The sequence below is a fragment of the Opisthorchis viverrini genome (assembly GCF_000715545.1).
Source record: "Opisthorchis viverrini unplaced genomic scaffold opera_v5_563, whole genome shotgun sequence".
NCBI classification, from domain to species: Eukaryota; Metazoa; Platyhelminthes; class Trematoda; order Opisthorchiida; family Opisthorchiidae; genus Opisthorchis; species Opisthorchis viverrini.
This window is the reverse complement of record NW_008752224.1, coordinates 121,638-133,980: the sequence shown is the minus strand read 5'-3', so window position 1 is coordinate 133,980 and position 12,343 is coordinate 121,638. Positions and strand designations below refer to the sequence as shown.

Sequence of the window (12,343 nt, the reverse complement as noted above, 5' to 3'; positions counted from 1 at the left end):
AACAGACAGCTCTTCCGACCAGACATTTCAACTTCATTTCACATAAAGAACCAACTACTGGCTCTATGCGTCTGTTTATGAGCATCTGGCGGGTAACTCGTTAATCTCACCTGCTCCTTGGCTGCTTACTGTAGTACCGGCCTATCCATTCTGTGTAGTATTATAATACAACAGTGAATAGTAGACTATCGCAACATCTTAAGCTTTTCCACGTGTTTTATGTGGTTGATCTGTGCACGTGTTTGAACTTCGGAACTATATCATTCGTGAAGTCTCTGGTGAGTGTAGCAGGAAGAGGTCATATAAGATGTCATCGTTACATGCACACAAAGAGCAACCGGTGGACTTTTTAGCATTTCACCCCTTAAATCATACAAGTGAAATTTGTCTTGTGCTCCCAACTCAGGGTGTTGGACGCACGTCTTGGCAATCAGTACGCCAGCACAAAAGGAGAATATTGTGTACTTAATGGGTAAAAACAAGTACTTTATCCCTCCCTCCACTCCAGAGCAAAGGACACTCATGAAACGGTTCGGCTGATCTTAGAAGCATCATCCCCTGGAGACCTTCCTTGGCCAAGGTATGTGCGAATACCAGTGTACGCACCTAAAATTTTGCCAACATTACTGGGTTAAAGTAAAAGCATGACCTAAGTAAAATGAAACGTCACATACAAGAACCATATTTACCGCCCACCAACATTATCATCGTGGTGGAAGTCAGGGTAACTCTGCTAGGAGATAAACTAGCAGGAATTGCGTTTGAGTCGCTTATTCAGATTCACACTTGGGCGCTTTCTCAAACTTCAGAAGACAGAAAGTGTTTAAATTTATGTTCAAATCAAAAAGGGGTTTACCGTACTGTTATATCTGCTGATACACCGACCTGTAGTATCTGCTGCTTATTCGCTCCAGTGCTTAGTGCCGGAGAAAAAAGACTCACAGAAGGGAACACAACCACTATATTCCGAACAAGCGAGTGCGAGAGCGTGAGTGCGTGCTAGTGCAAAAGTTACAACGGCCCCACGCTATTTAAAGGGGACTTACTGACATTGATCCATGCACCCGTCAACATCGATCGTGCCTTTATGAAACGCCTGAACGCTGATCACATTCGGTCCTGCTTCTGTGGCGTGCAAGGACACTCATCAACTTTTGCTGAAGTTATTGGATGATGGACTGGCCTGGATGCTTGACGGCTTTCCTGTTGAGATTTTGGTGGAGCAGTAGGTTCCGGGCGTTCTGAGGTTACTTTCAGGAATTTGACCTTCCTGATACCTACTGACACGACTTTGGTGCGACAGATACCTCGGATACCTCGGAGTAAGGCACATTGCAAGTGGAAAGTTCCGCCAGCATACATTTAATTCGGAAGAACCTTGAGCACCATCTTGATAACTTCATATGGTCATGGGGGTGTTTGCAGTGTTTCAGCCCTAATCATCAGGCGTGCGAGCCCGTTCATTTTGTTACAATCACTTACGAAGACCAATCTTAAAAATGTCGGTCGATGCCTCTCTCTTACTGAAAACAGTTTGGTGTAGGGTCCGAAAAAGCCTTAAAATGCGCTACATCACCCAGATGTATAGCATAAGATGGTATATGTAGAAAAATGGAATATGTCCTTTTGTAATCTACATGAATTACTTTACTCGTTGACTTAAAACCCAGTGGTTTGCTTCCCTCTCCCCCAAAGACCCCTTCTGGAAAGATCATCGTCATCATATCATCATTAGAAAACAAATTCCAGGTGGTTCCTCAAAAGGTATCCCAATAAAGACCATTTCCAGGAGGGACTGTCTTTGATCGTTCCACTGAAGCGTTTTGTCGGTGAGATATCCCCATTTAAAAGTGGTCACGCCTGGACGAGATTAATGTGTGGAATCTTTGGAGAAAAAGCATACCAAGGCTGTTCACTGTGGAGGGATCTGAGAGATCTCATGACCATGATTTATTTCGACATGTTGACCCTTCCAAAAGAGACCGAAACGTGGAAAAATCTGCAAATGATCAGCCACCAGTGTCTCCATCTAAAAGGCTATGCCTTCTTCGGGGAAGATTGTGGCAGGTGAACGCCGTATGAAGAGGCACTTCATGAAATCCCAAATCACATAAAGGAACAACTTTATCCTCATATCAACGGTCAGACGTCTGCTGTTGTCAGAACACTTGAAACCTCAAAAAACAGGTTTTGCATAGTGGTCCCTGTTGGGAGGGATTTTTGTCCAAGACATTAGAATGGTCTCCATTAGGAGTACGCAGTAGTTGTTCTCAATTTAAAGCCAAACATCACTAGATTGTAGTGCGCTGGTTCTAGTTAGGGGATTATCTCTCTTGGACACAGCCTACTGCGGGTCTGTTTTAGTAGCAAAATACATTAAGGACGAGATTCAGGCGGGTCAAATACTAAGTGAACTAACTGAACCGATAAACAGCATTTCAGTGGTCGACATTTAGTTTTGGGAACCTCTGAAGCTTTGTAACTTACTGCCGAAGGTGATGAGTGAGTTGCCTCCGGTCCATAAAAAGCGCCTACGTTTAGAAGTTACAAATCTCCACTTTTTATTGTTGTCGTTTCTGATTTAGCTGCTGTTTGTGGTTTCTGAATGGATGTTTAAATTCTAGCCATTATTTCATCCCTCAAATGAAACCATATACTGAAAGGCTATTTGAATGTTTTCATCAGTGCTGAGAATCTTCTGCACTGCGTATTTCACAAACTTATAAGATGACCTGTGTCCGCATTATTACGGTTAGCAGTTCAGCAATACACTATTCGGTCACGAACGTTAACAAAACGCACTTCGTGGGTATTTTGTTGTGCATCGTGTTCCGCTCATGGAAATATAGGAATATAATTGCTGATTGTGAAGAGGTCAAATGCTGAGCACGATCTGTGGATTGTCGCTTGGTGGAGGGTTATTCTAAACGACTAGCAACCGAATGAGACGGAATAATAGACTACTATCCTAGAAACGCCTAACAAACTTTTAGTTATACAAATTTATTTAATAAGTTTTACCCCCTATAATTTGTTCAGGACTAAACATAAAATATCCTTTCAATAGGATTCCCCCCATTCTAACATTACTTTCAGTAGTTCTTTCCTCTCAATGTAACCATCGCAGTATCAGACCTCTCAATTAAAACCACCTGCTTAGTACCACCGAATTCTCTTGACTTTTCAAGTTTGTGGGGCACCTTATGCACTATTTTGTCTTATTGAGCCGCTCACCTTTGTAACGCAGTTCCAAAATATCCGGAATATTGTTTTCATTCTCATCCTCTTCATCATCGGGAACTCCATCACCATCGTCATCTTCATCCAGGTAGTCAGGAATGTTGTCATTATCATCATCGGTATCGACAAGATCCAAAATTCCTAAGCAGTTTGCATGAGGGAGAGTAAGTGACTGCTCGTCGGTACTAATGCCCAAAAGTTTACTGAACACTGCTACGTTAGCTTAAAGCTGGCTTCCATAAATTCTGCTTTAAGTAAGAAATTGTCCAAATTCCCTTTAATTCTGTCATACAAGTATTGGGCGTGGAATTCTGTCGTTGGTGTTTACGAATAAAGCTAATTTGTTAGGCTCCTAACGAGTCTGTGCTGCCATAAAATGTCATGTTGGATCACAAATGTGCTCAGTTACCCCTTTGCTAATGAACAGAAATGAGTAACTCAATACAGTTGACCTAAGGAGATTGAGCCATATGCAGTTGCTGTTAAGGTTGTCGAAAGCGCAAACAGGATGGGCGGATTATAGTGAAGCAACATGTTAACCCCAATAATAACGTACCCCTCTATAAGAAGTGCCTCTCTATGGGGACCATTCTTAGTTGGTCCTGTCAAATTCATCATTATTTGCCTGGAATCCTTTCCAATCATCTCAATAAACTCAACTCAGTGGACTATAATTTTCTCTTTCTAAACCGGAACTCAGGCAGTTGACTTTCTCAAGGGCAACTAGTCCTCATATGTGATAACATTTAGTCCGTCCCCTTTTCCACTCACGGTAGACAGCAGGAGTGACAACCTTGTACCACTGAAATCTGTTATTAAAGAAATTCTCAGCAGAAATAGGCCAGCCTGTAGGAAAGGTCTTGCTATAAAAAGCTGAATGTCTCATGTGTTTGAACCATCCAGATGCGTCTCCTCTAACTGTTAGTAGCCGTTTGGGGGATAAAGGCTGGCAATATTTGACGGATTTTTACGCAGTTCAAATGCGAGAGGGCCACAATTAAATTGGTATTCTGAACTACTTGTGATCTTCGATAGGCAGAAATGTCCCCACAGGTAAGCATAGTGCAATCCAGAATTGTCACATAGGGTGTAGTCATTTTGAATTTCTAGTTGCGACTTCCAAACATTGTGGAATAGTTGTCATTCCACTTGCCGAACCATACTAGAAAAATGTGATTGATACTTCTGTCTAACCGGGAAACTCTATATGTTTTCCTGGACTGCGAAAAAATGACCCACGCATACCAAGAAATACTCCATGAGATAACACTTATTATTACTTCACACAGTTCTGCCAATTATTAGTGAAAAAAGTGTATCACTGTTTAAGCTTCCACGAAGCCCATGTACTTAGTGAAACTGAACGACATTCTCGCGAGTTAGGCAAGAGTTTTTAAAATGTTTCCATCTACTCTTCAACCCACCTTTGACAGTCAGCCCCAAAAAGATGTTTACACTGGGCTACCAATGTAGTAAGCCAAACCTGAAGCTGATTCGATTGCAAGGATGACAAATTACGTACTTAGGTGGTCCGGTGGTTAACTGTCCCTTTGGATATCCTTGAGGATGTCCAGCATCAAATATTTTTTCAACTTATAAACTACTTAAAACTAAGTAGGGAAAAACCAAGGATCCAACTTACCATCGCCATCGCTGTCTTTCAATTCCAGATAATCCGGAATAGCATTTTGATTTTCATCTTCCATGTTATCGGACAATCCTAAGTTTTGTCGAAAAAATTGCGGGCTTATGCGTATTTTCTTAAGCAATCTGCAGTGTAAGTAAAATCTCTACGCAAAATAGTGTGTATATATATAGGGATAATTGGCACGACTCATCAATAAAATTAGATGAATTCCACAGAACTGCATCAAAACGCCAAATCTGGCTTTTGTGCGGGAACTCGAAAGCCGCACAAGTCTAACGATGGCTTTTTCAACATAGGTTCATTAGAACGGAAATATATTTCACCAGAAAACGTGAATAGTATGCAATTTTTTGGAGTAGAAGTAGCAAAACAAATCCATCTTATGGGAGCGCGAATGTCAGTACACTTTCACAGTGGGACCACTTTAAAACAACTCCTTACCCATTTAAAAATCCTGTCACTATTCTTCTACCAGATTTGATCAGGGTAGATCTCCAGTTCATGAGTTAGTGGTTTCCTGTAGGACAGCTTTGTTAGGCGTGAATATGCCACTCATGACTGACCCTAGGCCTGTTGGTAACACGATAGCCACACACACAAAGTTAACACAGTCTAATTACATTATGAAAGTAAAACAATAACGAAATTCGCAGCAATTCTTACAGAACGAAACAGTGAAGATACCGCAGTGCATTTAATTCCGCCTGGAAAATGTTTCTTCCCTGCGTCACAGTGATTACTGGTTCTAAAGTGACACGAAAAACGAGTTGTAAATATTGTCACGAAGCCAGATCTTTATCCATCTATCCAGGCCAGTGAGAAAGAATGGCTCGCATGTTTTCACATCTGTATTCCAAACGAGGTAAGCTCACTTTACCGTGTTGGTCGTGTCTGCTCATGGTTTGCGCCAACATCTTATTCGGACATGGCTTAACTAACAGTTTGAACATCCTTACGCGATTACTGTGGTATCCTTGAAGACTGAACAAATTCACCTATGTCTCCCCATTAGTCGGAAAAAGCTATTGAGCTATTCTGACCATCGCAAAGTTTTCTCTTGAGAACGTGAATTCATTGAAGCAAGTTCTTTCTCTCCTGGTGAGAGTTAGTTATCTTGCGCAGAGTGCTGAAGTTTCAGCAAAACTTGGGAGCCAAGACTAAATTTCAGGGGAACTGTTGCTTATTACTCATTGTATTAGGGAAAGCATCCACCCATGAAACTCATGAAAACACGATTTTTAACTGTTAAACCTTCCCGTTTTACTGTGTCGCGTAAAGTCAGCAGTAAGTAGGTCGATAAAAAAAGTCTTTGACGAAACTTACCGTCGTCATCATCGTCGTCATCCATGTGGTCTGGAATACCATCATTGTCATCATCGTCATCCAAGTAGTCAGGTATCCCATCTCCGTCACTATCTTTCCCCTCAAGAATATCCAACTTTTGATTGTGGTTCTCGTCTTCCTCATAATCTTTAATTCCGTCATTGTCATCATCGTCATCTGAGGACAGAAAGCATGACCAGCATGGATAAAGGTTAGTCTTCAGTGGTGATCAGCGGTGAGTCACAAGCTGGGAAAACAGCAGCTTGCACACAATAAAGATTTTTAACCTAAACAGAACAAGATTTGATGTGCACAGCCAATTTCAACGTTGCAAAAGTTTGCGTATTTGGAAGAAAAAAGGCCTAGTTTAAAAAATGAAGTGGGCTGAACAATCAACTACGAAGTAGCACTCTCTAAGCTCTGCTGATACAGTTAAGGAAAGGCATAATTTTCATCCTTATCCGAAAAGTGGATGTAAACATGAAGTGCAGCCTGTTTGGAACCAAGAGTGTTTGTTTCTCAATTAGAGTTCCCCACTTCGACTTTAAGGGTCATACTAACACGGCAGCTACCGTAAAGTGAAACAGAGACCTGACTCGGGTTTTACAGCTTCAGTTTTGACTTAGGTGCAAGCGAAGTCCGAACATATTAGGTTTTGAGGGGAGCACTTATCATCACTGACTCTACACTTTCTACCCTTAAAAATCACTTCAAACATGTCTCAAACTGGCCTGTAAAACACACCAGTCTTTTCAAGAAAAGCATTTTCATAGGGTCTTCCTGGCCTCGTACAATAGTGGATACAGTAGGAACATGCATAACCAACATTCCGATAATTATGATGTTTTTGGGATCAATTTACTGTTTACACAATCTACTTGGTTCTAGACCACGCATGACCTCAATTGGTGATGAAACGTCTGTAATCCAATTGCCAGCGAACAAACGACCATCTATGCTACCTAAGCTGCCGTCATTTTCCTCTATTCGCCTTATTGTTTCCTGTCTATGGGACGTATTACAACAGATAAGTGATAAAAACGTTGCAGAACTGAGAACAACAAAGTGGACACTAGAGATGCCACAAGTACAACCTTGAAAAACAGAACTATACCGTTATTCAGAATCAATATCAGGGCGAATGATGATCATTCCAAATAAAAAATAAAATAGCTATGCTTCATAGACAGACAGCCGAAACCAGGAAAAGCTATACATGTGCTCACAAATGTCTGAAGTAGCATCGGTGATTCAGATATTGCAAGGACGTCAAGTTACACGTTCTATCACTGAGCGTTTTAGCAATGAGTGAGATAGTCACAGTCTATCTGCTTGGAGAGTTGATTTCCTGTTGTCATCTGCGATACTGCTACATGTACGGAAGTGCTATTGACGTCAGTTTCACTACTGAAACTGCTTTAAAGTGCTCCACGATATGTGACTGATGGCAAGACCCTTGGTGTTTTGGAGTCTACTCTGCACTGAACCAAGTTGCCGAACGAAGTAGACGTCCTAAAAGGATACTTCGGTTTGATGATTTTAATCGCCTAATGTGTAGATGAATCGTCTCGATATGGTTCAAACGTTGCTCAAATGATGCAACAGAACCTAGCTACCTTTGAAAAGTAGCACCACACATCCATTTATATCAAACTCAAGAGTCTGCGATCAAGTCAATCGAAATTCTCTTTGTTGGTTCAGCTGTTTTTGTTTTTGTTGATTTTCTGGATCACCAAGTCTAGCCATTTCTACTCCAAGTTTTCTCGTGCTTGTTCGAACAGACTATTATTTAATGTTATTGATGAGGGTCAGTGGAACGGTTCGATGCTCTATTAGTGACACATTCATGATAAGTACAGGGTTTAACAGTAAATGCCTTGGCAACAAACGAAGTGGTCGTGTCCATTCAATTGCTACCAATCTTAACTGCTCGAAATAGCGGACCTTCATTGCAGGTCTCTTCTTCGAAAGCCATGGCGCTAAGGGAACATGTTGTAATTGTTCATCTGTTTGCATTTTGCGTACTCACGGATTAACCGTCTAGTCTGTCGTGCAAAATAGTGAGAGCAAAAACAACCGCTTGAACAAGTAGAGTGTACCTCAATACCAGGCTTGGTCAGTAGCTTCCAAGAGCAGCCAGGTCTTTTTCAAGTATTCAAGCTTTCGGTCAAACTAATTGTGGCCCCCCAAAACCAAATAGAGTGATTGGCCAAGGGATGTCGCCAAAAGCATAGCACGGATATGCAGACCATATTCAGATATGTACTGACTCGAAGGCTGTAACCCTGAGCACAAGGGAGATGCTCTAAAAATCATTCAGCTGCCCAAGTCGTATGACCGGAACAATCACTTTAATAAGCGTTGTTTTGAGTAACTAGAAAAATTTAATCTGTATCTTGAGGGTACTGGTTTTCATCTGAGCTGCTGAAGGAAACAATATAGAAGAGTGGTGGGGGGAGGTTTACATAGTAGGATAGCTAGGGCATACCACTACAGTTTGTGAAGCGGTAGTACGTAGAGAAAGCTCTGAAGTACATGATTCGTAATCAGCAAAGTGGTTTTTATGACGTAGGTCTCACATTGTACTTGATAAATTCAAATGAAAGCCAGTACATGCAAGCGGCGGTCTCAGGCATGAATGGCAATGTTTGCCAGTAGAGGATCAAACCATATTTTCATGCGTAAAAAGGACAAGCCTCCAGTAATTCTGCAGCTGATTCTTCTGTCGATAGAACAAGCACTCAAGAAGCGACAAACGAATCAAGTAGAATGCACACAGAAATAGGGTGGGATTTGAGGCAAAATGACACATGAACGAGGAAGTGCCAACGACTTTCCAGCCAGTACACGGGACATGGATACTGAGAGGAATGGGGCAGGAGATGATGGTGGGCAAAACCACACGTGAAACGGCCCGAACGACCATTATCGACAACAGCCCGGAAGCGCGTTCAGGAGCAGCCAGTTCAGGAGGCGGTGTGGGTGACGTACAAACAGCATGGCAGAAATGCAGTGTATCAAGAAGAAATACCTTCGGCGTCAGGAATGCCATCGTTATCATCGTCATCGTCATCTAGATCAACAATTCCATCCCCATCACGGTCTTTTAGTTCCAGATGATCAGGAATCCCGTTTCTGTTTCGATCTACGACTGAACGTTAAAAAATAGTTGTTTTTAGTAAATTTGAAATGAATCTTTGATGGTTATGACTATCTTTGTTCCATTCAAATTATGTTTGATCAATGGTCATTTAGTAGAAGCGAATTCATCTACAACTGTCACAACTTGAGGTCGTCGTATAGATTTCATTTATTTCTCTGGCAATGGTCTTGCGAAATGGCCCTATAATTATATACCGTGTTTTGCTCATTAAGTGATGGAATTCTAGGGGAAGCATCGGACAGCCTTGAATCGTACCATACTCCGGAAGCTGGATGCATGCACGAGACTTCTTTTAACTCGGGCCACTGAGCAAGGTGAGTCGTGCCCGGTTCCATCAGCTAGCCGTTACATTTGAAGTTAGTACGTTTCCAGGTAACCAACCCACGCCTTGCCGGAGGACCACCTGTAGCTTTAAACCTGAGAGTTTGCACTGGAGGCTAACGGACGTAACTGTAAGTCAACACTACTTATAATTCTTTAGTGTACGAATACCGCTGTGGTTATTCTGGCCGGGTGATAAACGAGGGGAAAGTGGGTACCGAGGTACCGTACACTGTAAGCAACTATGACTCTTTGATAAGTCCTTAGATGACGTACGCAAAATGAGCTTCCCTCATACTGTTCATGAATCGCGTTTCTAGTCATGTGCAGATCTGCTAATCAAACAATATGGTATTCAAGTGATCCGTTTTGAATGAACTATTTGGATTATCCAAGAAATGTGGATAGTCAAACACACCAGAAATGTAATAGGCTGATTTGGAAACTCAAATTTCACAAAAAAACGATTCGTGGTCCATACATAGCGCAGATGATGTCTTCATAGACGACTTCTATGTGAAAGTGACTTCCATGGTTATGGTAAAAGAGCTACTCTGAGATTCGACTTCATTTTAACTGTGAGCAGGCTAATGATTAGTCATGAGACGAGGTTCGATCTGCCAAATGTCTCTAATCCTATTTCCAGTATTCGCCTATTCCTCTATTTACACTGAATCGATCATTCGAGTAACACCATGTTTCTGTGCATGCTGACCATCTTACCAACTCACAATACTTCCTATCAACCAGAGTACACATCCATCAAACACTTCCATGGGTCCAAAAAAATTGAACTCACTAACGATACATACAGAGTATTGGAAAGCCAAGTATCTCCAGTGAGGTCTGAGGAAGATCCACAGTGAGAGAAGAGTGACAACTGTCATTTTGACTACCACAGTGAGTAAGAGTCTCAAACGTGTACCAGAGCGCTTCCCAAAAGGGCCGCGAAAAACCATGGTAAGCACACGCAATAGATAGAAGGGGCTAATGAAGAGGGTGGTCCCTAGTTGCAAAGTCAGAGCTAATGTGGAAGTGGCACACTTTCTAATCCAGGAACTTTTTGTTTAGAAGTAAAACTGAATGTAATGTCACATTCGCCTGATGAGAGATCACATCATGGCGAGAAATTAGCTCTGGGGGGGGGCTGTGAATCATTTTTTGAGGCATGCAGATTTCCCTTTGTTTTTGTGTAGGGTTATCTCGTCTAACCATGAAATTTACAATGCACTTTTTGATATCCACTTATTAGTATAAAACATTTATAGGCATTATATTTCTCTGAAAGATCCGTAAGAATGAGGTTTTTAAAAATATACTTTTAAATATTACATATTTTCGGCACGCACGCTGATGTGTTCTCCTAAGTCTCATTTCTGAAGTTGACTTGCATCTTATTGGAACACACACAGACAAACTCAGGTACGAATGACTGAAAATTCTACGTGCTGCATGAAGGGCTTCTTAGGTTCATTTTTTTCGACATAAGGAACGTTTATTTCTGTTATGCCTAAAGTGGGTGTATATAACTACTCATTCTTTCAGGTGATTACGTTAAGATAGATGTGTTGGTAATGCATAACACAGTTGACTTCATTTTTCCGCTCTTACCATTTGTGGAAGACTACGATGGTTCTTCGGATACATAGATACTAGATACATACTAGTGAACATGGCTTAGTGGTGCACGGTGGGTACGGTGTGAGCTACTGGGGGTACAAAACCATCGATAGGTTTTTTCCGTGCGAAGTTTGGCAAAAAGGCAGTTTGCTTCTTCTGTGTTTCTTCTAGATACCGCCGTAAATAAAAAGCTCACATCTTTATGTCATCATCATCATCATTGATTGCATGATATTAGTGTTCAACACCGATGGTTTGCTGACGTACACCTGAAGATGTAAGCGCCATGTGGAGAGCAGATATTGAACGCAAAACCGATTCAAGGCGAATGGAGTCATCAATCCTATGTGCTGGGCCTACAAGGAGAGAGTTGTTAATGGGGTAGGGGAGAACGGGAAGAAAAGGTATGTGGAAGAGAAAGAAGGGAGGTATCAGTAGTAGCTTGTTTTCGCTCACCCGCAGCAAGTAAGGCGACCCTGCTGATGACAACAAAATACGGCCGATGTGGCATCAGCATGTTGTTAGTTGCAACTGTCATTGTTGTGTGTATGTATTATTACTTGAAGCGCTTGAACTGGAAAGTCAGTGAATCAGACCTGATCAGAATGGTCTGAAATTGCCCTAACACATCAACCCTAAGATTTTGGTACCTGCACTAACCAACATGACCTTTTAACTGATATTCAGCATTTATTAAATGTGCTAACCAGAGGAGATATTGCCGATGTTACCTCCTTCTGCCTTAAAATTCAGTCAGCTTGGTAATCTGCTCACTTGACCTGGGGAAGCTTTTGTGTCAAAAGCAAAAAGCTATCCAGCTGTAAAACCACCTGTCAAACTGTCTGAAGATTAAGAACTGGTATTGACAGTGAAGTCGGGGCCGAAACAGTAATTTTGCAGAATGGGGATAAACTTTCTTGATGAACCTTTCTGATGGTCGCAGCAGTCGTTGAGAAGCACCGAAGTATTTTTGCTCATCCATCAGTGGATGGGTCAAGAAGTTTTACGAAGGCAATGCCTCTTAAATT

The 12,343-nt window shown here is 41.6% G+C and overlaps 1 protein-coding gene across 1 annotated transcript in view; it reads right to left on the bottom strand.

The window, feature by feature from the left end:
* Nucleotides 1–12,343, bottom strand: part of T265_15515 (hypothetical protein) — a gene marked incomplete at both ends in the record, with an annotated part of 91,484 nt that overhangs the window by 2,957 nt on the left and 76,184 nt on the right. Inside the window, 4 exons of the mRNA XM_009178464.1 lie at nucleotides 3,235–3,381; nucleotides 4,883–4,960; nucleotides 6,212–6,388; nucleotides 9,243–9,362. Coding sequence (XP_009176728.1) covers nucleotides 3,235–3,381; nucleotides 4,883–4,960; nucleotides 6,212–6,388; nucleotides 9,243–9,362 — 522 coding nt within the window. The remainder of the gene's footprint in view (nucleotides 1–3,234; nucleotides 3,382–4,882; nucleotides 4,961–6,211; nucleotides 6,389–9,242; nucleotides 9,363–12,343) is intronic.